The following is a 22,804-nucleotide window of genomic DNA, read 5'->3' on the forward strand; positions in this document are numbered from 1 at the left end:
TAACATTGGTACAGATCCATTTAAGCAAATGACGATATAACTGTCGAAGAATATTTCCGTTTGAATGAGCACCACTTACTTTTGAAATGTTAGTGAGAAATGATTTGCGCAGAACTTTGAAATAGTTATGCGAATAAAATCATGAAGAACACGTTGAATTCAGCTAGTAACATTGATTCGAAGATATCTTTTACCTTTTTCTACTTGTTTCCTTGCCCAAAACACTTTAGAGATTGCATTTCGCCCCATCCCACTCCCCCACACACTGAGGCCATCGTGACGATATTTGCTTTACACTGAGATATGATTTACATAAAATGGCTTAGGCTTGATTTTCATTTTGTCAATCATTATCAAGCTTAAGGAAAGTGTGGAGAAACAAGTATCAAATGAAAAATGAAATGTAAACCCACTTTAAATGATAAAAACTTAGTGAAAAAATGCTGGAGATGTCTGAAATAAACTTTTGTTCAGATTCAGTTATGTCCTCAGATCCAGCATGCACAAAAAGGGTAAAGGTTGTGCGTACTAAAGAGTTGAAATTTCAATTTGGGTGGCAAAATTGTTACAAAATGCTTGAATGTATCCGTTTTATTTCAATTGACTAAAAGTGCAAGGGAAATGTATGAGAAATGTTTCTCAGGGTAGGTTTGATTTCGCCCTTTCCCCTTGACACAGCGTGAAAACGAGCATTTCTGCGCAAACAGATTTCTGCGAGCTTTACAAAAATGGACAGTACTCACTCAATTGTAACATTCTTTCAAAACTTTTACTTTCATTGGATAGATTAGACCCAATAATAATAATAATATTCCGCATTTATATAGCGCTTAATACATCGGAACGACGTCTCTAAGCGCTTTACAGACATATTACTACCCCGGTCATCGGATCCTTGCATGCCCGCATACAATATATGCACCTTCTCCACTCCCTGGGGAGCATTCCAACAAATTCCAAGACTCAATTGCTAGGCATACTACATATAGGCTTTCACATCCTACCGGGTACCCATTTAACGCCTGGGTGGAGAGTGGTAAAGTGCGGATTAACGCCTTGCCAAAGGACGCTAGGCCATAGTGGGATTCGAACACACGAACCTCTGATTACAAGGCGAGAGTCAGAACCACTACACCACGACGCTTCCACGACCCAACCCCAAGATTATAATTTTATATGAAAAATTACCCACATGTTGTATATTTTTGAACTCCCGGGGCTTTTTCAAAGTGTAAACTGTTTTTTGAAACGCACTATATATATATATATATATATATATATATATATATATATATATAGTGAATTTGTTAATTTTATTTCATGCTCTGCCTCATCACAGACATCGAGCACTCTTCTTTACAAGGATAGCATTCACCAAGTGTATATATATATATATATATATATATATACAGTGCGTATCAAAAAAAAGTTTACACTTTGAAAAACCCCTGGGAATTAAAAAATATACAACATGTGGGTAAATTTTTCACATATAATCTTGGGTTTGGGTCTCATCTATCCAATGAAGGTAAAAGTTTTGTCAGAATGTTACACTTGAGTGAGCACTGTCCATTTCTGTAAAGCTCGCAGAAATCTGTTTGCGCAGAAATGCTTGTTTTCATGCTGTATCAAGGGGAAAGGGCGAAATCAAACTTACCCTACGAAAGATTTATCATACTTTTCCCTTGCACTTTTAGTCAATTGAAATAAAACGGATACATTCAAGCATTTTGTACAATTTTGCCACCCAAATTGAAATTTCAACACATAGTAAGCACAACCTTTACCCTATTTTTGCCAACTGAATCTGAACAAAAGTTTATATCAGACATCTCCAGATTTTTTTCACTAAGTTTTTATCATTGAAAGTGGGTTTACATTTCATTTTTCATTTATTACTTGTTTCTCCACACTTTTCCCAAGCTTGATAATGATTAACAAAATGAAAATCAAGCTTAAGCCATTTTATGTAAATCACATCTCAGTGTAAAGCAAATATCGTCACGATGGCCTCAGTGTGTGGGGGAGTGGGATGGGGCGAAATGCAATCTCCAAAGTGTTTTGGGCAAGGAACAAGTCAAACAAGGTATCTTCAAATAAGTTTTACTAGCTAAATTCCATGTGCTCTTCATGATTAAGGTCTACTTTCATTCGCATAACTATTTCAAAAATCTGCGCAAATCATTTTTCACTAACTTTTCAAAACTAAGTGGTGCTCACTCAAGCGGAAATATTTTTCGACAGTTATATCGTCATTTGCATTAATGGATCTGTACCAATGTTAAAATGTGGAAAAATCTTCAGGATATTACAAATGTGTATTTTCACAGGATTTTTTCAAAGTGTAAACTTTTTTTTGATACGCACTGTATATATATATATATATATATATATATGCAGTTGTATATAATGTCAAAGGAGGCATATGGAAGTCGTGGTGCACTAGTTTTAATTGAAATAGGACAGGGAATCACAGTCATGGTTGTTTGAAAATGTATGAAGAATCTCAAATTCGCAAATTGATACTGATTCAATTCAATTCAATCATGGTTTAATTCGCATATATAAAAACAGTACATGTTACACAGCCAAAAGGCTGAAATTGGCATGTTTACAATAATGTTTCCAAGTTATAAATGGATAATAGCAATAATTAAAATTTAAACAGGTACATGCAAGGATTTGTGATGTACATAGATGATAAATGGTCTTAAACAGCTAGTGTTAATAAGAATTCATTAAATGTGAAAAAAAACTATGTCAAATATTAAAATGTGATATTAGACAATAAAACATTGAAATAGTATATAATTTGATCGAAATGGAGACTAAAACAATGACAAAAATTTGAGTTGATTTCAAGGCTATGAAAAAAAAATATTCAGAATTTAGTAAATCTATGAAATATGTTATGGTGTTGCACTTTACTAACATGATCTGCTTTGCATTTTTATCTGAGCAAAGTTTTGAACACTTCTTAATGACATTGATACATTTTCTTTTTCTGTAACCAGATGCAGTGAGGGTTTTTAAAAAGAGATTTAATAAACTCCATACACAGATTTTTTCGTCCCTTTTCTCGAATCCACATTTTGTTAGTGCAGGCATAGTCTATACAATCTGAACCAAGAATTGTTTTGCAAACTCCTTTTTGTATTTTTCCAAGTCCTTTACTTGTTTAGCAGTTAGTGCTCAGCTCTGTTGAATACCGGTACACAATGCAATATTGGACGAATGTTTCCAATATAAATTTGAACAAGGTCTGACATAGAGGCCCATATTCTGACGTTGGGTTTAAATTAAACCCTGGTTTAAAGTTGCGGTTTAACTATGGAGAGCCGATTGGAGCACAAATCCCTAACAGTACACATCCAATTCATTAACTCATATGACACCCAAATTGTTAATAATTGCCAGGGATAATTGAATTACTTTTCTTCATTATGACAGCAAAAGGAAAAAGAAAATGTACACATAAGAATATAAGTAGAATTTTTGAACTTTTGGCTCCCCATGATTTTAGCACAGAGTTAGACCGTGCTGGTCTAAATTAAACCTGACTTCAGAATACGGGCCAGGGAGTTTATACATTCTTAAAATGTGTGGCAACATAGTGTCCACATTACAATTCATCCAACTCTGGATAGTTTTCACCCAAAGCACACATTATTTTTGTTTAAAACTACCCAGAATTGGATAAAGGTTTGACCAATGTTGTGTGGACATGTTACCCAACATTTTTAAGAGTGTATTGTCTGACAAGTCTGAATAATTTTTTGTTGCACCCTTTTCTAATATCCGAAATTTGTTTTTCCCATATTAAGTTTGACTAAATATATAAACACTAAGTATTTTAACAGTTTCTGTATATTGCAGAGAAGTGTCAGCAACATGCAAATAGATTAGGTAATGGCCAACTCTGATTACATTGCATTTATTCGGATTTAATTTCATATGATTGTGATCAGACGACCATCAGGTAACAAGTGCATTTCAATGACATTGAAATACAGAGGAATTTGTATTCAACGATTTTCAACTATCCGATGGGTGTTTCATAAAGCTGTTCGTAAGATAAGAGCGACTTTAAGAACGACTGGCGATCCTTTCTTGTGGTAAATGATATAATAAATTGGCGATGGTTTACCGCGTAAGAACGGTTCACCAGTCGTTCTTAAAGTCGCTCTTAACTTATGAACAGCTTTATGAAACGGCCCCCTAGTATTGTAAGATCGTCAACATATTTAAAATGCGGTAAAGATTCATTCAAAAATAATATCGATATGATATTTGATAGGTAGATTGTTACAAGTGATTGGGAGACAATAGAGCTTTCTAATGGTCCCCCAAGCACCTTTTCAGAAGAGGAGTAATAAAATAATATACAGAGAGACACCTTTCCACTCTCTCATTAAAGGGATGAATAACAAAGTTATTGAATTTTAAAGTTTAGCAATATTTTGTGAAAACAGTCTGCACGTTGTCATCATTAGGTGGGCTGATGATGTCACATCCCCACTTTCCCTTTTCTTATGTTATTACATGAAATCCTAATTGTTCAATTTTTCATACATGTGTAAATGCCTCCATTATGACGAAATAAGTTGCAGCAATAAATAACGTATGTACTTAATAAGTTGTTAATCCAATTGTTTTAGTTCTTGGTAGAATTTTTTTGAATAAACCTAATTTCATATAATGAAAAACAAAAGCTCAATTAAGTGGGGATATGACATCATCAGCCCACCTAATGAATATTCATTCAATTCAAATTTATTTTCATTCTTCAAAATGATACAAATAAGTACAAGAAGACATGCCTTGAACTGTTTCACCGGTATAATGCGAAACTTTAAAATTCAATAACTTTGTTATTTTGTTATCCGATTTTGATAAAATTGTCAGCATTTTGCTCTATAAATTTTCCTATATTTATTGAGATATAAATATCTGCAGCCTGGAATACCCCTTTAATTGCTCCCTTCGAGAGCCACAGAACGGTCTTTGAATGGAGGGGGAGGCTGACCATGCGAAATATGCTAAAATGAAATAAAGTTTTTGTACAATATTGGGAAAAAAAGGTTTCTCCATACCTCTGTGGAGCTGAGAGACCAATAAAATGTGAGGCACGCGATCTGGTGTCGCATTGGTCATAATGGTCATAATGGTGCATGCGTTAGTGGGGGCGCTCCTGTGCGATTATTCAATGCAAAATTGTGGAGGTGCCGTGGCCGAGTCGTCTAAGGCGCCTGGCTATACATAGAAAGTCCGGGGTTCGATCCCCGGCCACCGCACCTATGAGCAAGACATTTAATGTAATATACAATGCTCTTTTATCCTGCTTTCAAATAAATAGAAATGTTATATGCATTATTGGTAACTTGGTGTGCACTTAAAAAATAATAATAATAATAATAAAAAATACTAATAATAATTGATGGACGTATGAACGGCAAAAAGGCCTACATAACAATACCAATAATTTCCTGTTAAAACAAGTGTGAACGTACCAACACTTTTAAAGGCCCTTTCACAATTGATCCCCGATCAGTTAACGGCTATGGGTGTCGATCCGTCCGAGTGGGGGCGGGGGGGGGTGACTGACACAAATATTGTTCTCTGTGAGGGATCTCCCTCAGTTCAAGGGGAGGTTTAGTGGCTTAAAGACCAAAATACATGTATATGATCAGCCAAAAATTGCACCCTTTTGATTAAAAAAATCTAATTTCATTAATAGGTTTTGACATAAAAATCCATACATAACCCTTTTTACTATCCTTTCTTCATTTTCTCCTTTCTTGGTGGTAAAGCTTTTTTTGTGGGTTACATGGTCCCCAAGGAGGGACTTAAGACCGAATCTCCAAGTATAATGTAAGCAATATTATACAAGACAAGGTACTACATGTACGTAACGACTAAATAAATAATGAAAGTGCGAAGAGCGAGCTCACATTTTTAAAAAGGTTTACCTAAAAGGTTTTTTAGGACTTTTATAGGTTTTTATGGGTTTTTTCCCCTTTTATTATACTCTTTAAAATTTAAATTCTCATTTTTGAGTTTGTTATCCATTTTTTACTTCATGAAACTGCATGAATATAGGAAACTAACAGAAATGAAGTGATAGTCAATACTAAGGGTGGTAAAAAGTTGCGGAGAAGGGTGAATTTAAAAACCACAATGTCATGTATAAAAGTATAAACATGATCAAGTTATTCTATTTCATCTTTTTTCCCCATCCATATGTTTGTAACAGTTTTCGAAAGGAATGTTTTCATTCAATAGCAAGAGAAAATTATAAGAAAAACAAAAGAAAATTATGAGAAAAACAAAATCAATTGTCATCGTGCGTAAACACGGTATCCATCACTACCATCATCATATCACTGTATAGTACACTACTATTAATATGATTAAAAATAATAATAATAACATTAATAATACTGTAATTATTTGAGAATGATAAACACAGACCATCCCCCACCTGAAATATTTGGGGGTTATGTCTTGGTGTCTTGCGAGCACTCGCAGTCGTAAATTCGTTGTGCAGCAATCGCACGAACCCGAGGTGGTCGTGACTGACTGAATTTTGAGTATGGTCAAAATCCAAACGCGATCTAGATATCGTACCGACCATTACGACCAGTCGCGTTGGTTCCATTCATTCGTCCGAGAGATCGTACGAAAATCTCAGTTTGTGATGAATGTTTAATACCTTGGTCACATATGATCTACGGCGGCCGAACGGCGAGTCGACAACAGCCGTTTTATTCATTTCAATTCAAACCACCTAAATGTAGTTGGAACAAAAATGTTGAAACGGCTGTTTTCGACTCGCCGTACGGCCGCCGTAGATCAAATGTGACCATGGTATTAACGATATTCAGAAAGTGGTAGTCAAATTTCCCTGTTGTGGAGGTGGGTGCTCTCCCGGGGTGCCCTCCAAGCCCCCAACAATACGTTAGTGTGTGTGAAACTGTGAATAGTATGGGTGTATTTGAGTGTGTGTATACATACCATCCTGGGACATCCTGATAGACCGCGGGTCCGATAGACCGCGGGTCCGATAGACCGCGGGTCCGTTAGACCGCGGGTCCGATAGACCGCGGGTCCGTTAGACCGCGGGTCCGATAGACCGCGGGTCCGTTAGACCGCAGTGCGTGTAAAATTATGATCAGATATATATAATGTCATCGACAGGTCCAAAGGTCAAATGATACGAGACCATGGGGTTCTATCAGGTGCGGATCCCTGGAGGGCGAGGGGGAACTGCCTCACCCACCCCCCCCCCCCGCTCAAAAAAAGAGGGGGAAAGGGGAAAAGGAGAGAATAAAAAGAGAGAGGAAGATGGGAAAAGAAGATAATAGAAAAGAGAGTATAAGAGGGGGAAAGGAAAGACAAAGAAAAAGGGAGAAGAACAGGGGGAAAATAGAGAAAAAAAGAGAGGAGGGAAAAGGAAGAGAAGAAAAGAAAGCTAGGAGAAAGGAAAATGAGGAAAAAGAAGAAGGAAAAAAAAAGAGGAAGGAAAAGAAGAATATTTAAATAGAGAGGAAGATGGGAAGAGAGATGGAGGAAGAGGGGAAAAGAAGAGAATAAAAAGAGAGAGAGTGGAAGGGGGAGGGCGAGAAGAAAAAAAATAAAAGAGAAAAAAGGGGAAAGGAAAGAAAAAAAAAGAGGGATAAGTAATGGGGAAAAGAGAAAAAAAGAGGAAGAGGGAAGAGAAAGAAAAGAAAAGAAAGAAGAAGAAAAAATAGGAAGAGAATAATATTAAAAAGAGAGAAAGATGGGAAGAAAGATAAGAAAAAGAAAGATGGAAATGAATGTCGAATGTCCCATTAGGGGAATTGAAATCTCATCTTTTTAGGTTGGAATATCAAAAATTTTCAGTTTAATCGTTGAAATATGTATCGTCTTAATGACTAACTTTTCGACCAGTCCATAATATTTAACATTTCTTCTCGCGCTTCGCGCTCGTGGTAATTATCTAGTTACATACGCGTCCTGTTCAGGTTCACAAACATTGCCCAGAATGTTAAATTTTCAGGACAACATACATGAAATTTAATTTTTAGCTTGCATATGGCTTATGAGATTTTAACACATTTATGTTGATTATAAAGTAAATCTAGGAAATGACTGTTAGGACATGGGCGTTTGCCCCCCCCCCCCTACAAAAAAGAGAGAACCAAGGCTAAGAAAAAATAGAGAGAAAAGGAAAGGGATTAGGATGTAATATACTATTATTTTCCAAATATTATGTCAAAATCTATCACAACCTTGTATTTTTGTAATAAAAGTGTCAACATATTTGCTTGCTCGCTTCGCTCACTGCCAACTTCTTATTAATTTCATGCGATACGCCATATCGAGCCCCCTCGAAATTGTTGGCTCATTACAGCACTTGGACAAATCAACTTTGAGCGGCCGATCGGGGAAAATATGGGTGAAATAAATGGCCCCTCCCCCTATTGGCGGAAGCTGGGTCCACCCCTGACTTAGGCTTTCAGGATAAAATACAGGAAAATTCTAAAAAAAAATAAAAATAAGATCACGCTTCGCGTTCTCATTATTTATTTAGGCCTTGTGAGATACCTCAATGTATTTTTCAAGAATAAAATCTCAGATTTTCTTTAACGTCTACCCCCCCCCATTTCATTTATTTTTTTTTCTTGGTGCCCTCGGCCCCCCCCCCTGCACCCATGCTGAATTAATACGCCACTGATGAGGATAATTAGTCGAGATTGCATATTTCCTAGAGGTTATTATTAATAATATTGAAGGGTATACTAAAACAACAGTACAGAAACTACAGCTCCCGTTCACAATATTCTAGTAGGGCCTACTCTGGTGAAAAGTTAAACCAAATTGAAACCCCCCAAAATCACTCGTGCTTCGCGCTCCAATTGATATTACATCATGGGCGGAAATCCCAGGGGGGACGGGGAGACGTGTCCCACCTACTCAAAATAGTAGGGGGACACAATATCAAATGTCCCCCTACTATTTGGGTCTTTGATAATCATAGAAATACATCATTCTAAATCGAAATAAAACATGTATTTTGGGACGAGATGACCTTACTTTGGCGATGATAACCTTATTTTTTTGCTTGTCATATTTTCCCGCCCCTTGTCCCCATAGGCGGATCCAGGGGGCCGAGCTCCCCCTCCCCCCTCTTGGCGGAGCAAAAAAAGAAAAAAAAGGAAAGAAAGAAGGAAAAGGGAGGGAAAAGAGAGGAGAAAAGGAAGAGGACGACGAAGGCATAACATAAGATGAGGGGAAGACTTGGAAAATAAAAATAATCTTTCGTGCAACTATACAGTGCGTATCAAAAAAAAGTTTACACTTTCAAAAAATCTTGTAAAATTATACATTTGTAATATCCTGAGTATTTTTCCACATCTTAACATTAGTACAGATCCATTAAAGCAAATGACGATATAACTGTCGAAAAATATTTCCGCTTGAGTGAGCACCACTTACTTTTGAAAAGTTAGTGAAAAATGATTTGCGCAGAACTTTGAAATAGTTATGCGAATAAAAGTAGAACTTAAACATGAAGAAAAAGTGGAATTTAGCTAGTAAAATTGACTTTTTTTTAAAACTTGTTTCCTTGCCGATAATACTTCAAAGAGTGCATTTCGCCCCACCCCACTCCCCCACACACCGAGGCCATCGTCACGATATTTGCTTTACACTGAGCTGTGATTTACATGGAATGACTTAAGCTTAATTTTCGTTTTTCAAATCATTGCCAAGCTTGGGAATAGCGTGGAGAAACAAGTATTAAATGAAAAATGAAACGTAAACCCACTTTCAATGATAAAAAACTTGTTAAAAAGGTAAAAAAAATGCTGGAGATGTCTGATATAAACTTTTGTTCAGATTCAGTTATGTCCTCAGATCCAGCTGGCACAAAAATGGTAAAGGTTGTGCTTACTAAATGTTGAAATTTCAATTTGGGTGGCAAAATTGTTACAGAATGCTTGAATGTGTCCGTTTTATTTCAATTGACTAAAATTGCAAGGGAAATGTATGAGAAATGTTTCGCAGGGCAAGTTTGATTTCGCCCTTTCCCCTTGACACAGCGTGAAAATGAGCATTTCTGCGCAAACATATTTCTGCGAGCTTTACAAAAAAGGACAGCGCTCACTCAAGTGTAACATTCTGACAAAACTTTTACTTTCATTGGATAGATGAGACCCAAACCCAAAATTATATGTGAAAAATTTACCTACATGTTGTATATTTTTTCATTCCCAAGGGTTTTTCAAAGTGTAAACTTTTTTTTGATACGCACTGTATAAAACTTTCGCTCGCGCTCACATTGCCTATTAGGTGATTTGCATATCTTGTTCAATATGGAGTTCGAATATCAAGTTTGGAAGTCAATATACAACACATATTTCACCTCGGAAATCGAACTTTCATTTTTTTTTGTGTAATTTACAAATTGGTTTTTACAAAGTGCTCTGTAAAAATGTCAATTTTATGGTTTGAATGTTAACATTTGCTGCTTGCGCTACGCGCTCGCAAATTTTGATTTATCAGGAACCTATATTTTCTAGTATTCCATAAAGTTTTCAAAATATCCCTTTTCTGGTCTGATTGTTAAGGCGCATCAGCTAGAGCGCTGCATGCTTGTATTTTGATTGGCAAGTTATATAAATGTTTCAATATTGTTTATACAACAAACTACTTAAAATCCCCTTTTCATGACAGTTTATAAAAAAGTATAGTTCGCGACTTGCGCTCGCATCAATGGTTAAAAATATATAAAGTGATGCAACCTATTCATAATCACAAAAGTGAAATGTCCAGTTTTTATGCCATGATATCATCAGATATAGGCATTAATAAATATGATATCAATTTAATAATTAAATTGTCCCTGTTTCATCTCGCGCTTAGCAAGATGAATAGGAAGATAGTCATCATTTTCATATGATGGCATGTCGTAAGGATGTCCCGGTCCTATGTCAAAACTCAAAGTAATAATAATAACAGCTCTTTTTTAAGTGCGATCCATATCCACCTTACAATTATTTTTCTACAACGTGCTAGAAATATAAAGCTGAAATTGACTATTTTTTTCAGATCGGACTATCAAAGTTTCATGATTTTCATGATTAAAGTTGTATTTAGAATGCCTAGATTCTAGGTCTAAGAACAGAATGAAACACGCTCGCGCATGTTTATTCAGATAACCAACTTGTTCTCTACTTTAAATCATTATCCAGTTTGGCAGTTTCAGATCACAAAATCAAAAATTTTCTGCTCGCGCTTTATGCTCGCATTATTAATGAAGGAATTACTCATCCTTTTGATGATTTACCAAACATGAACCGAGTGGCCCACTTTAGGTCTAAATCTCGCGCTGGCATCAATCGTTAAATTACATAGCTATCCTGTTCACGATTACAAAAACTGATTGAAAATTTCCATTCTTTCTTTAAAAAAGTTAAAAATGTTAAGCTCGCGCTTCGCGCTCGCAATTTTTGATTGTTGAAATATGTGACGCCTTCATGGCTAAGTACAAGCAGTCCTTAACAGGTACCAGTTTAAAACGTATAATTTTTTTTGCTGGCGATTTGCGCTCGCATTATTAATACTCATATTTTTTAGGATTTACAAATCATGAATAGAGTGTCTCGTTTAGTAAATATTATAGGACTAAATCTAGAAATTTTCCGCTCGCGCTTCGCGCTTGCTTTAATTATCTATTCATATACCTATTCTGCTTTAGTTAAAAAAAGAAAAAAAAACGAATTTCCTTTCTTTGGGTGAAAATTTCAAAAAGATTCAGCTCGCGCTTCGCGCTCGCATCATTTGATTGTTAAATGCTACTTTAACAGGTATCTTTTTCATCAGTTCATTTCTCCTCGCGCTTTGCGTTCGTAGTAACTATTGAGTTGCATACATGTCTTTTTCAGGATAACAAACATTGCCCAGAATACATAAAATTTCCCCAAAAATTACCTCGCGCTTCGCGCTCGCATCATATAAATGAGGATTATGATATTATGTATTAATTTATAAGAATAAAGCCAAGAAGTGACTAATGAGGACTACCCCTTCAAAGAAACAAACAAAAATTATCTTCGAGCTGCCGATCGGCCGGGGAAAATATGGCTGAAACAAATTTCCGGAGGGACCACCAAAATATTTTGACAAGGAAAAAAAAGAAGGTTATCAACCAAAATTAGGGGGGGGGGACAAAAATATCTTAGGGTGGTCTACCTCAATTTAGGGGGGCGTAGAAAAGAAATTGACGACCAAAAAAGGTTCTCAACTAAAAATTTAGGGGGGGACCGTCCTCCCACCTCAAATTTAGGGGGAAATTATTTCGACATAGCGATGTATTCTATCTTGTCAAGTCGATATGTCCACATGGCGAGATATGAAGTGTACAAGTCCCGGCAAGAATCCCGACATATCGCCATGTTGACATGTAACATATTCCTGTTTCTGTTTGTGGTAACTCCCGTAGGAACTCGGCAGGACAGCATTTTTTGCTGGTAAACGCCAAGCTGGTATATAACCAATTACCTTGGAAACATTTTACGTCTAGATTAATCAGTCATAGTGGTTGACGTAATAGACGACAGATATCACTCTTGGGCCTTTTTATCAAAGTGGAGACAATGGCAGAGTTGGGATTCGAACTCACAACCTTGCGATCATGAGTCCAATGCTCTAACCACTGGACCACACGACCCGTGTGGCAAGATACAATCGACTTGGCAAGATACAATATCTCGCCATGTTGACATATAACTTTTTATAAGTGGACTGACTTGGCAGGATAACGTATCTCGCCATGCGGACATAATAAGCTTATTTAGTCGACATGGCGAGATAAAGTATCTCACCATGTCGTCAAGTCGATGGCATTTTAGAGGCTCCGTATGGCGTCTAGAGGGCATATTTCCGGGGATGGGGGTATACAGTCCCCGACGATAAAAATATGGAGATAATATTTTCCTTGAAGTAGATGTCAGGGGGCGATTGTCCTGTGGGTCATCGTTATAGAACCCCATGGACTCGTATCAATGACCTTTTGACCTCTTGATGACATGGATTTCACTATATTGTCCTGATCATAATTTTACACACACCGCGGACTATCGGACCCGCGGTCTATCGGGCCCGCGGTCTAACGGACCCGCGGTCTAACGGACCCGCGGTCTATCGGACCCGCGGTCTATCGGGCTGTAACCATACCATCCTGCCTATCTTTATAGAAGAATATCGAGAGCGGACGATTAATCGAGCACCGCCCCCCCCCCCCCCCGCAAAAAGACTTTACCCATCATAATGTCAGGCAATGATAACAATAATGTTGATGATAATGATAAGAAATGCAAATTTATATTATATGAAAATATAATTACACTAAAAATAGAATCCCCTTCCTCAAGTTTAGGGAATTCCCCATCCCCTGCTGTCTACGCCCTACCTAATATTTTCATTTGAATGACTTTAGACATTTCCATGGTAACACCCTGGACATTCAAAATAAATATTAAAGCTTAAAACATTGTATTTTTAAAAACAAACGATTTCATTTTCAACCCACGGACCTAAAGGGTAGGGTCTATATGTTCAAACACGGACCCTAGGTCCATGGTTCAAAAAAAGGAAATCATACTGCCATGTTAAGTCGACCTTTGAACCCCAACACCTCTATCAGGAGACGGCTTCAGTACAGGATTTCCTGTGCTATGCTCATTATAACCCATACAGTAGCATAAAGTTAATAAGGAAACAAATAAAATGTACTATTTGAGAGTTTAGTGACCAAAATTAGGTATTTGTTTTGGATCTTTTCTTAAATATAATTTTGTCTTTCATGTTGTTTCTTCAAAATAATGAATACCTTTGTTAAAGACTGGATCGAGTTGCAAATGCGGGGATTCCGCTCGGTTGTGTTTAATGTTGAGGCAATGTTCGTAAGATTGCAATGTTCATAACATTGCATAGTATTGCGTGGGCCAATATAACACCTAGTTTATTACACGTAGCTGACATGTTGCTGAGGGATTCATGTTCGTAAGTTGGTGGTGTTTGATTTTGCAAATTAGTTTGAATTATCATTTTGATATGAACTGTGGCATTAATGACGGGGTGAAGGAAGAATGATATACATGTATCTTTGATCAATTTATTGATCTAAATTATTCTACGATACATGAAGCTGTATCTTTTAATGTATTTTCCACGTGTATTAAACATTGTCGACAGACGCGTTGTCATGGTCATCATCATCAGCGTCATCATCATCAAAACCATTTCCACCACCATGTGCACCACTATCATTTTCATGAAGTTCATTATCACATTATCACCACCACGGGCACCAGCATCATCACCATCATCATCACCACCATCCTCGTAATTATCACCATCATCATCATCATCATCATAAGTATCATCATCATCATTTTCATCATCATCATCATCATTAGCATCATCACCACCATCATCTTTATCACAATCATCATCTTCATCACCATCATCATCATCATCACCTTCATCATCATCACCGTCATACTTATCTTCATCGTCATCATCACCATCACATCAGCAGTAGCAGGATCATCATAATCATCGTTTATGTTGCTGTTAATTGTAAAGCTGTTCGGTGTTGCTGATTTTGTCTTTGTTATTTCCGCAGGTCCGTTTCCCGATTGTTGGTAAAAGTCTTAAAAAACGCAGGTCCAGCATGGCGGTTACAATTGGCGTGTGTACATCTGCCATGGAGTCTAACGTCAGCGTGCTCTTGTCCAAGTTGAGATCGAGTCTGCCGATGATCACCATCATGATGGTGTCCTTACCTTACAACGATCTCGACAGCTTTCGATTAGAGTTACAAGGTCTTGATGGGTTGATCCTTTGTCATTCTATCAACAACCGTCGCCTTGCCATAACCAATGTCTTGGATGCACTCTATGATAAGTTCTTGCCCAGAGCAAAGAAATTGCTGAGTAAGCTCATTTTTTGTGTGGTGTTTTAGTTGAACATAATTTACCTTCACTCTGTGTATGTTCATGGTAACAAATAATAGCCTACCTTTAGTCATCTTATACCCTATAGCTTTAAAAAAAATCCAAAGAATGGACCACCTTGATGGGAAAAAACACAGAACAAGGTTCAATTCAATTCCATCTAGCATCTTAACCATGTTAACTGAATATTTGCTTAAACGGAAAGCACTCATTTTAAATGTAATACAGACATACACACAAACCATTACTCGTATTGAAAATGTTATACTTTTGACTTAAGGGGCAGTATTTTCTCCACCTAATGCCAAATTACCGAGAACTCTCTCTATCCTCGTGTTGTCTTCCAGGTATTAGGAACGTAGCCGTAATTGCGCATGACTTCAGCTGGCCATTCCAGAAGAAAGCTACACTCGAAAGTTTCCAGGTGAACCAACCGACGGCTGTGGATTGCTCTTCACTCCTCATCTTCTGTGGTAAGTTGGACAACACCCGGGATAATACCCTGCAGATGGATGACTTCGATTGGAACCAACTTTTGAAATTTGCAATGAACGTCACACCCCAGAAGAGGTCTCAGGAGCAAGCACCCACTGGTGGATCAGGGAGTTCCCTGTTTGGATCATCTGTAGATCTGCTTTGGGCATCTTGTAATAAGTCCATGCTTTGGGAATGGATCCAGTCCGCAATGAGTCTCTTTGTTTGCATCATTGTAGTCATCGTCGTGAGCGTTATCACGATCGTAACCATTGTCGGTTTATTTCCATTTGTAATGATAATATCGGCTGTCTTTTTGTTGCTATATTGGTTCTTGAAGAACGTACGTCATCACAGTGAAGCCAAAAAAAGTATTCAAAGTCAGCCTGTATGATGTCAAGAGTGAGGTAACCAGCCACTATTGAAAAGATAAAGAAAGGGTATTGAGGTACATGTGGTATACGTGCACTTATCCAGTATGGCGTGCTCATTTTTCCAAAGCTTTTTACAACCACTTTTCTGAGAAGGGCCCATTTCTTGAATTGTGTTTTCTCCTCTGAGCGAAAGGGAGATGGCTCCAGTTTGTCCAGGTTATTGTGTTTTTAGCATGTCATATTTTTCATAAGGGAGTGCTATTTTTTTTTTTTAGTAATAACAGTTAAGTTTTGTTTATTTGTTCGTCATGATATTTTATGTGAGCCATCTTGTATAAAATTGTACTCGTCCAGTTCTTTGAAGGGAGGAAGGATCAATATTTGTAAATCAGATACAGCGACAGGCTGGTAGAAAGTCATTTTTACACCACGCCATGCATTGTTGAATGCTTATGACAAAAATTACGAGCCATGCTGAGAAGAAAAAAAAATCAGTTTTACAAAATCATCGCTCGCAAGATTATGGAATATTTTCATTATTTTGTATAGATATCTTTCATCACCATGACGTCATTTACCCATGATTTGATATGTTGATATTCCAGCATCATGACATCTTTTTATTTTTTAATTTAAAATATCCGAGCATCTGCGTGTGTGTGTGTGCGTGTGCTTGTGGGCGTTTCTTTGTTTGAATTTCAAACCAATTTGCATTTGACTTTGGTTCTTATTTTCTTCAGCCGCTTTCGAAATTGTTGATTGTTGACCTGTATTGTAAATTAAATATAACAAGAGGAGGTGATATATAGGGGACATCCCGTATTATCATTTTTTTTAAATGAAAAAGTAAAGAAAATTGAAAAGGAAACGATGTACCTGTCTTTGATTCTTTTTTTCCATTATTTTCCATTTATTCATCTAGACAAACTCAAATATATTGGAAGACCAAAGTCAGAAACATTTTTTTAAATAATGTACGAAGTAATAAAAAAAACGTGCCCGTCCACTTTTCTCTACATGACTTTTTATAATGCCATTTCCTTAATTTTTTTTTTATTTTCTAAACAACACAAGGGGCTATACGTAGGTCTATCTGTAGCGGTTGTCCAACTTACGACGAGACTTGACATGAATCGACATAATTTTAATGATGATGATAATAACAATAAAACTACTACTACTACTACTACTACTGCTACTACTATACTACTACTATTACCACCACCATTACTACTACTAATAATAATAATAAAACTACTACTAATAATAAAAATAACAATAATAATAATAATGATAACAACAACAGTCGATAAGAATGATATTAACAATAATCTAGGATTTTAATCAGTAACACCGTTTTCATCAAGTTGAGTTCATTTTAACGTCATTTCATTAAGTAATGTGATATGAAAATGATTTTTTAAAGTATTTTCTTTATGATGAAAATTGTATTATATGCCCTCTAATACGCTGAATTTTCATGAATAATAATCTGCCTTTGTGAATAACATTTTGCCGTGTGCTAAGACTTGTTTGATTTGAGTCGCATTTTTACAGCAGATTTACTGATTGTCTGTTTCTTGTAAGAGACAGAAACTGGTTTGTATGGTAAAATTGAATTGAAGCCTATCGATTTCCAAAGTTACAAAGTGGAGGTACCGTGACCGAGTGGTCTAAGGCGCTGAACTGGAGATCCAATGATCGGAGTTTCGATTTCCGACTTGGCACTTTTTATGCCCTTAAGCAAGGCACTTTATCCATATTGCTGTTTTATTGTATATCAAATGAATGAAATTGCTATATGCATTATGAATACCAATGTGTGGTCATGTTGTCTCACCTGCGAAGCAGAGTGAGACTATAGGCGCCGCTTTTCCGACGGCGACGGCGGCGGCGTCAACATCAAATCTTAACCTGAGGATTAGTTTTTGAAATGACGTCATAACTTAGAAAGTATATGGACCTAGTTAATAAAAATTGGCCATAAGATTGAACAAGTATTACTGAACATCCTATTAGAGTTTCAAGTCACATTACCAAGGTCAAAGGTCATTTAGGGTCAATGAACTTAGACCATGTTGGAGGAATCAACATCGAAATCTTAACCTGAGGTTAAGTTTTTGAAATGTCATCATAACTTAGAAAATATATGGACCTAGTTCATGAAACTTGGACATAAGGTTACTCAAGTATCACTGAACATCCTGCATGAGTTTCACGTCACATGACCAAGGTCAAAGGTCATTAAGGGTCAATGAACTTTGGCCGAATTGGGGATATCTGTTGAATTCCCATCATAACTTTGAAAGTTTATGGATCTGATTCATGAAACTTGGACATAATAGTAATCAAGCATCACTGAACATTTTGTGTAAGTTTCAGGTCTAATGATTAAGGTCAAAGGTCATTTAGGGTCAATGAACTTTGGCCGAATCGGGGGTGTCTGTTGAATTACCATCATAACTTTGAAAGTTTATTGGTCTAGTTCATTAAACTTGGACATTAGAGTAATCAAGTATCACTGAACATCCTGTGCGCGTTTCAGGTCACATGACCAAGGTCAAAGGTCAATGAACTTTCTCCGAATTGGATGTATCTGTTGAATTACCATCATAACTTTGAAAGTTTATGGATCTGATTCATGAAACTTGTACATAAGAGTAATCAAGTATCACTGAACATCCTGTGCGAGTTTCAGGTCACATGATCAAGGTCAAAGGTCATGTAAGGTCAGTGAACTTTGGCCATGTTGGGTTTTTTGTTGAATGACCATTATATCTCTGTAAGATTATTGATCTATTTCATAAAAAGTGGACATAAGAGTAACCATGTATCACTGAACATCTTGTGCGAGTTAGAGTAGTATTCAAAGTCAGCACTGCTGCTATATTGAACTGCGTGGTGCAGGTGAGACGGCCAGAGGCATTCCACTTGTTTTTGTTTTAACCTGAAATTTGCAATCGATTTCAAGCAATTTTCTTGCAACAGAACTTTATTATATTATCCTGGTTGTCTAAGAATACCAGGAATATTCCACGAATTAATGAATATTGCATGAATCAAGGAATGAGTGCAATATTCGCCTAAAACGATGTTTTCGTGTATATCCATTAATAAAAACCATTGAATAACATCAATGTTACCTTTAAATTGCAAGTCCACCACGAAAGGTACATTTCAATAAAAAGAGAAAAATAAAACCAAAATTAAAGAATCAACAAAATCTGATGTAAAATTAGACACAAACATGCTGTGTGCACAACATGAATGTCCTCATGTGCAAATGAGAGAGTTGGGGATATCACTCACTGCACTCCAGGATTTCCAGGGGGAGCACATATTCCTGATGAAAATTTGACAAGCAAAAAAAAAAGGTTTTCACCAAAAATTGAAGGGCATTTTGTCCACCTGAAAATATGACAAGCAAAACAAAAAGGTTTTCACAAAAATGAAGGTCTTTCCATCAACGTGAAATTTGACAATCAAAAAGGGTCCTCACTTGTGTGTGAAATATAATATGCTCTAACGTTCAAAAGGGGGAGGGGGCACATTGATGTAAGAACGGTTTATTTTCATTTGGTCCAATGCAAAATTCGTCCAATTGCCAACTCGTCTACTGTCATTTGGTCTACCATCAGTTCGTTCAATATCCACACGGTCTTATTGCCACTTCGACCAATAACCATTCCGTCTAATAACCAATTAGTCCAATAGCCATTGAGTCCATATATAGTTTGGCCTAATTAGACTAAGTGTTACTTGGGCAACAATAATGAAAATAAAACGAATATTAGACCAAGTGGTTATGGGACGAAATGGTCATAGACGAACTGGTAATTAGACGGAGTGATGATTAGACCAAATGGTTATTGGACCAGTTGGTTGTAAGACGAAATGTTGATGGACGGAATGGCATTAGACTAAATGAAGGTAAACCATGTAGTGAGTGGACGATTTGGCAGTGGACGAATTCGTGATTGATTTGCCGTAAGAACGGCATATCTACATTAAAAAAAAATATTGAGTATGGTTCTAAGGGGGGGGGGGGCTTGGGCCGGATGTACCCCGGTCCCCCTGAATCCGCCACTGCGTTCAGGAAGGAATCAAACATTGTTTCACATTTTGTTGAGGAGAAAATTAAAATATTCTCTTATCTCATAAAAAAACGCAAATGAAAGAGTTTCTCATTTACATATGATTACAGACCAACATGTGCATATAACTGTTTTAGAAAAGTTGAATTAGCCGAAATTTTGAAATGTCCTACCTTTCTTATAACGTCGATGAAGTTCATCGCATGCAACATGCTCCTTTGATTTTTCTCTTTTTAAAAATTTTGTTGAAGTCAACTTATATAGGGTCCCTAAGTTGGCTTCGACAAAATATTTTAAAAGAGAAAATGAGTTAGGGTGAACATGATCTTTAAAGGACAAGTCCACCCACAACAAAAAGTTGATTTCAATATAGTAAGAGAAAAATTCAACAAGCATCACACTGAAAATTTCATCAAAATCGGATGTAAAATAATAAAGTTATGACATTTTAAAGTTTTGCTTAATTTCACCACAAAACATGCACATCCTGGATTTGCATATGAGGAGACTGATTACGTCATCCACTCACCATTTATTTGGTATTTTATTATATGAAATATTCTAATCTTCTCCTCTTTGTCAAGTGAAGAACAATTCCTCCTTGAACATATGGAATTAGCATTGTATTCTGAAATCGGGTTTAAATTAAACCCTGGCTTGAAGTTGTGGTTTAACTATGGAAAGCCATTAGGAGCACAAATCCGTAACACTACACCCTCAACCAACTCATATACCACCAAAAAATTTTCATAACTGTCTGGGAATGATAACTGAAGTATTTTGCTTCATTATGAAAGCAAAATGATACAAAATTGTAAACATAAGAAATATACAGTATAAACAGAATTTTTGATCTTTTGGCTTCCCATAACTTTAGCACAGAAATAGACCGTGGTCTAAGTTAAACCTGACTTCAGATTACGGGGTTATATCTCTCAGTCAAGTTAGCCCTTTTGTCATATCTGTAAAAAATGAAACATGAAAACAAAAGAAACAGTGAGTGAAAGATGCATCATCGACTGTCTCATTTGCATGTCACAAATAAGCGAAACTTTGAAATGTCATAACTTTTTTTTATTTTACCTCCGATTTTGATTAAATTTTCAGCGTCAAACTAGTTTGATTTTTCTCTATTTAGGCCTATTCAAATCAGCATTTTTCTGGGGTGGACTTGACCTCGTGATCAATATGCATTGCACGGGGAATACTATGAAGAATAAACGCTTTGTAATTAAAGCTCCGCTTAATTGCCTATACAGATACAGTAAATACTGTAAGTTATAATTACTAATTATTTAAATCTAATTATTTAAATTTGCAAATAGATGTCGTGTGTTTATCATTACTCGCATGAGGATTCCTTATTTCTATTACTATCATGCATGTATTTTTTGACCGTATATAATTTTCTTTTGAAATTTAAATCAAAGCAGATTGAATCAAGGCATTTATTCTCGTCTGAAACAAAATAGCCGATAATAAAAGTTGAGTAATTGCAACTTTTTGCGTAGCAATTATGAAAGACGGCTTAATTCCGATCCTTCACTTTATAAGAAATCATGCAATAGTCCAAATGTTATAATGCTGTGTGTGGGGTTGTGGTACTTGACTTTTTATTCGATCAAATCATTATGAAAAGTATCAAATTTCTGTATCAAAACCAATTTTTGTCAAAAATCCGTTCTTATTCATAGCTGGTCAGCCCTCGGTAATAAAAAATGCATGGCTGTTTAAATGAATACTGGTAGTTATTTATATTGTGTTATAGATTGTTGCGATAGCTGTATTTTATGCAGACTGTATAGTAGGCCTATATCTCACGTCAGGCGCGTATGCAGGATTTTTGAAAGGGGGGGGTTCGAGCTGATTTTTTTTTAAATCTCCCGCCCAGTCTCTAAAAAGTGATGAGCAGGGGGGAGGTGATGATTTTTTTTTTTCAGCGCTGCAAATAAGACAATAACATTTAAGTGGGGATGGGTATGTAACAGTGCGGTCATGACCCGTGAGCGAGCAGAAATGTTCTCGTTTTTGCGTTGAAAACATAACCTTTTTGTCAATAGTTTGTTGGTATCATAGTCGATGCTGTCCTTGGATCGTAGCACTCATGATATGGCCAACCGCGTAGCCAGGATTTCATTTTGGAGGGGGCGGTAAATGCACGCGAAGCGTGCCAACACTTACAGAGCGCGCAAAGCGCGCTCCCTAGGGGGTGGGTGCAGGGAGGGGGAGTTTTCCCCTCCCGCGCGAAGCGCGAAGCTTTTAGTGTTTCATAAATTAAAATGAAAAGGAGCCGTTTCTCTTGTCTCTAGTACCTCCAATTCGGTTGACTATATTGCGATTTTGAACCTTGTTTTCAAAAGTGATTGTAAACGCACAAAAGAGGTATACAATGGAGGAAATTAAAATGATAATAACTCCGCGCGAAGCGCGGAAGCTAAAGTGATTTATCAATTTTTCTTGCCATAAAAAGGGTCCCGAGAAAAGGGTATTCTCAAAGATATATTGAAACTTTCTTTGGAAAGATCAGATTTGATTACAAACAATTTAGCATCAGTGCATATTTTTAACTCGCAAAACAGAGGAGAAGATTGGTAGAGGAAGATATTCCTCCCCGCGATGAGCAATGAAACTCTGAAATTTCAAAGGGCGGACGTTTCATCAAATGTAGATATCTCTAATACCCAAATCGTCTCTAATTCAATCGATTTTCTAAGATTATTGAACTTCATTACAAGGAAAATAGTGCGCATAAAGTTGAAACTTCTGTGATTTATTGAAATTATCTATCTATATAATAAAGGATGATTAATTTTTTTGACTTATCCTGAAGCGCTTCATTTTGAATATAAAGAAACTT

General features: G+C 36.6%; 1 protein-coding gene across 3 annotated transcripts; it reads left to right on the forward strand.

Moving 5' to 3' along the window:
- The first annotated feature begins 13,702 nt into the window (after nucleotides 1–13,702).
- On the forward strand, nucleotides 13,703–16,684 carry LOC121410943. Of its 3 annotated transcripts, none has more exons than XM_041603350.1 (3): nucleotides 13,703–13,807; nucleotides 14,675–14,984; nucleotides 15,353–16,684. In XM_041603350.1, exons 2-3 carry the CDS (start codon nucleotides 14,723–14,725, stop codon nucleotides 15,871–15,873), a joined length of 783 nt encoding a protein of 260 aa, XP_041459284.1. In that variant the 5' UTR covers nucleotides 13,703–13,807; nucleotides 14,675–14,722; the 3' UTR covers nucleotides 15,874–16,684. The 3 variants fall into 3 exon arrangements, with proteins under 3 accessions (XP_041459284.1, XP_041459283.1, XP_041459282.1); XM_041603349.1 differs by lacking the exon at nucleotides 13,703–13,807 and adding an exon at nucleotides 13,826–14,049 and having other exon boundaries at nucleotides 14,675–14,989; nucleotides 15,358–16,684; XM_041603348.1 differs by lacking the exon at nucleotides 13,703–13,807 and adding an exon at nucleotides 13,826–14,049.
- The last annotated feature ends 6,120 nt before the right edge of the window (nucleotides 16,685–22,804 follow it).

The sequence above is a fragment of the Lytechinus variegatus genome, chromosome 3, assembly GCF_018143015.1.
Source record: "Lytechinus variegatus isolate NC3 chromosome 3, Lvar_3.0, whole genome shotgun sequence".
Classification (NCBI taxonomy): Eukaryota; Metazoa; Echinodermata; class Echinoidea; order Temnopleuroida; family Toxopneustidae; genus Lytechinus; species Lytechinus variegatus.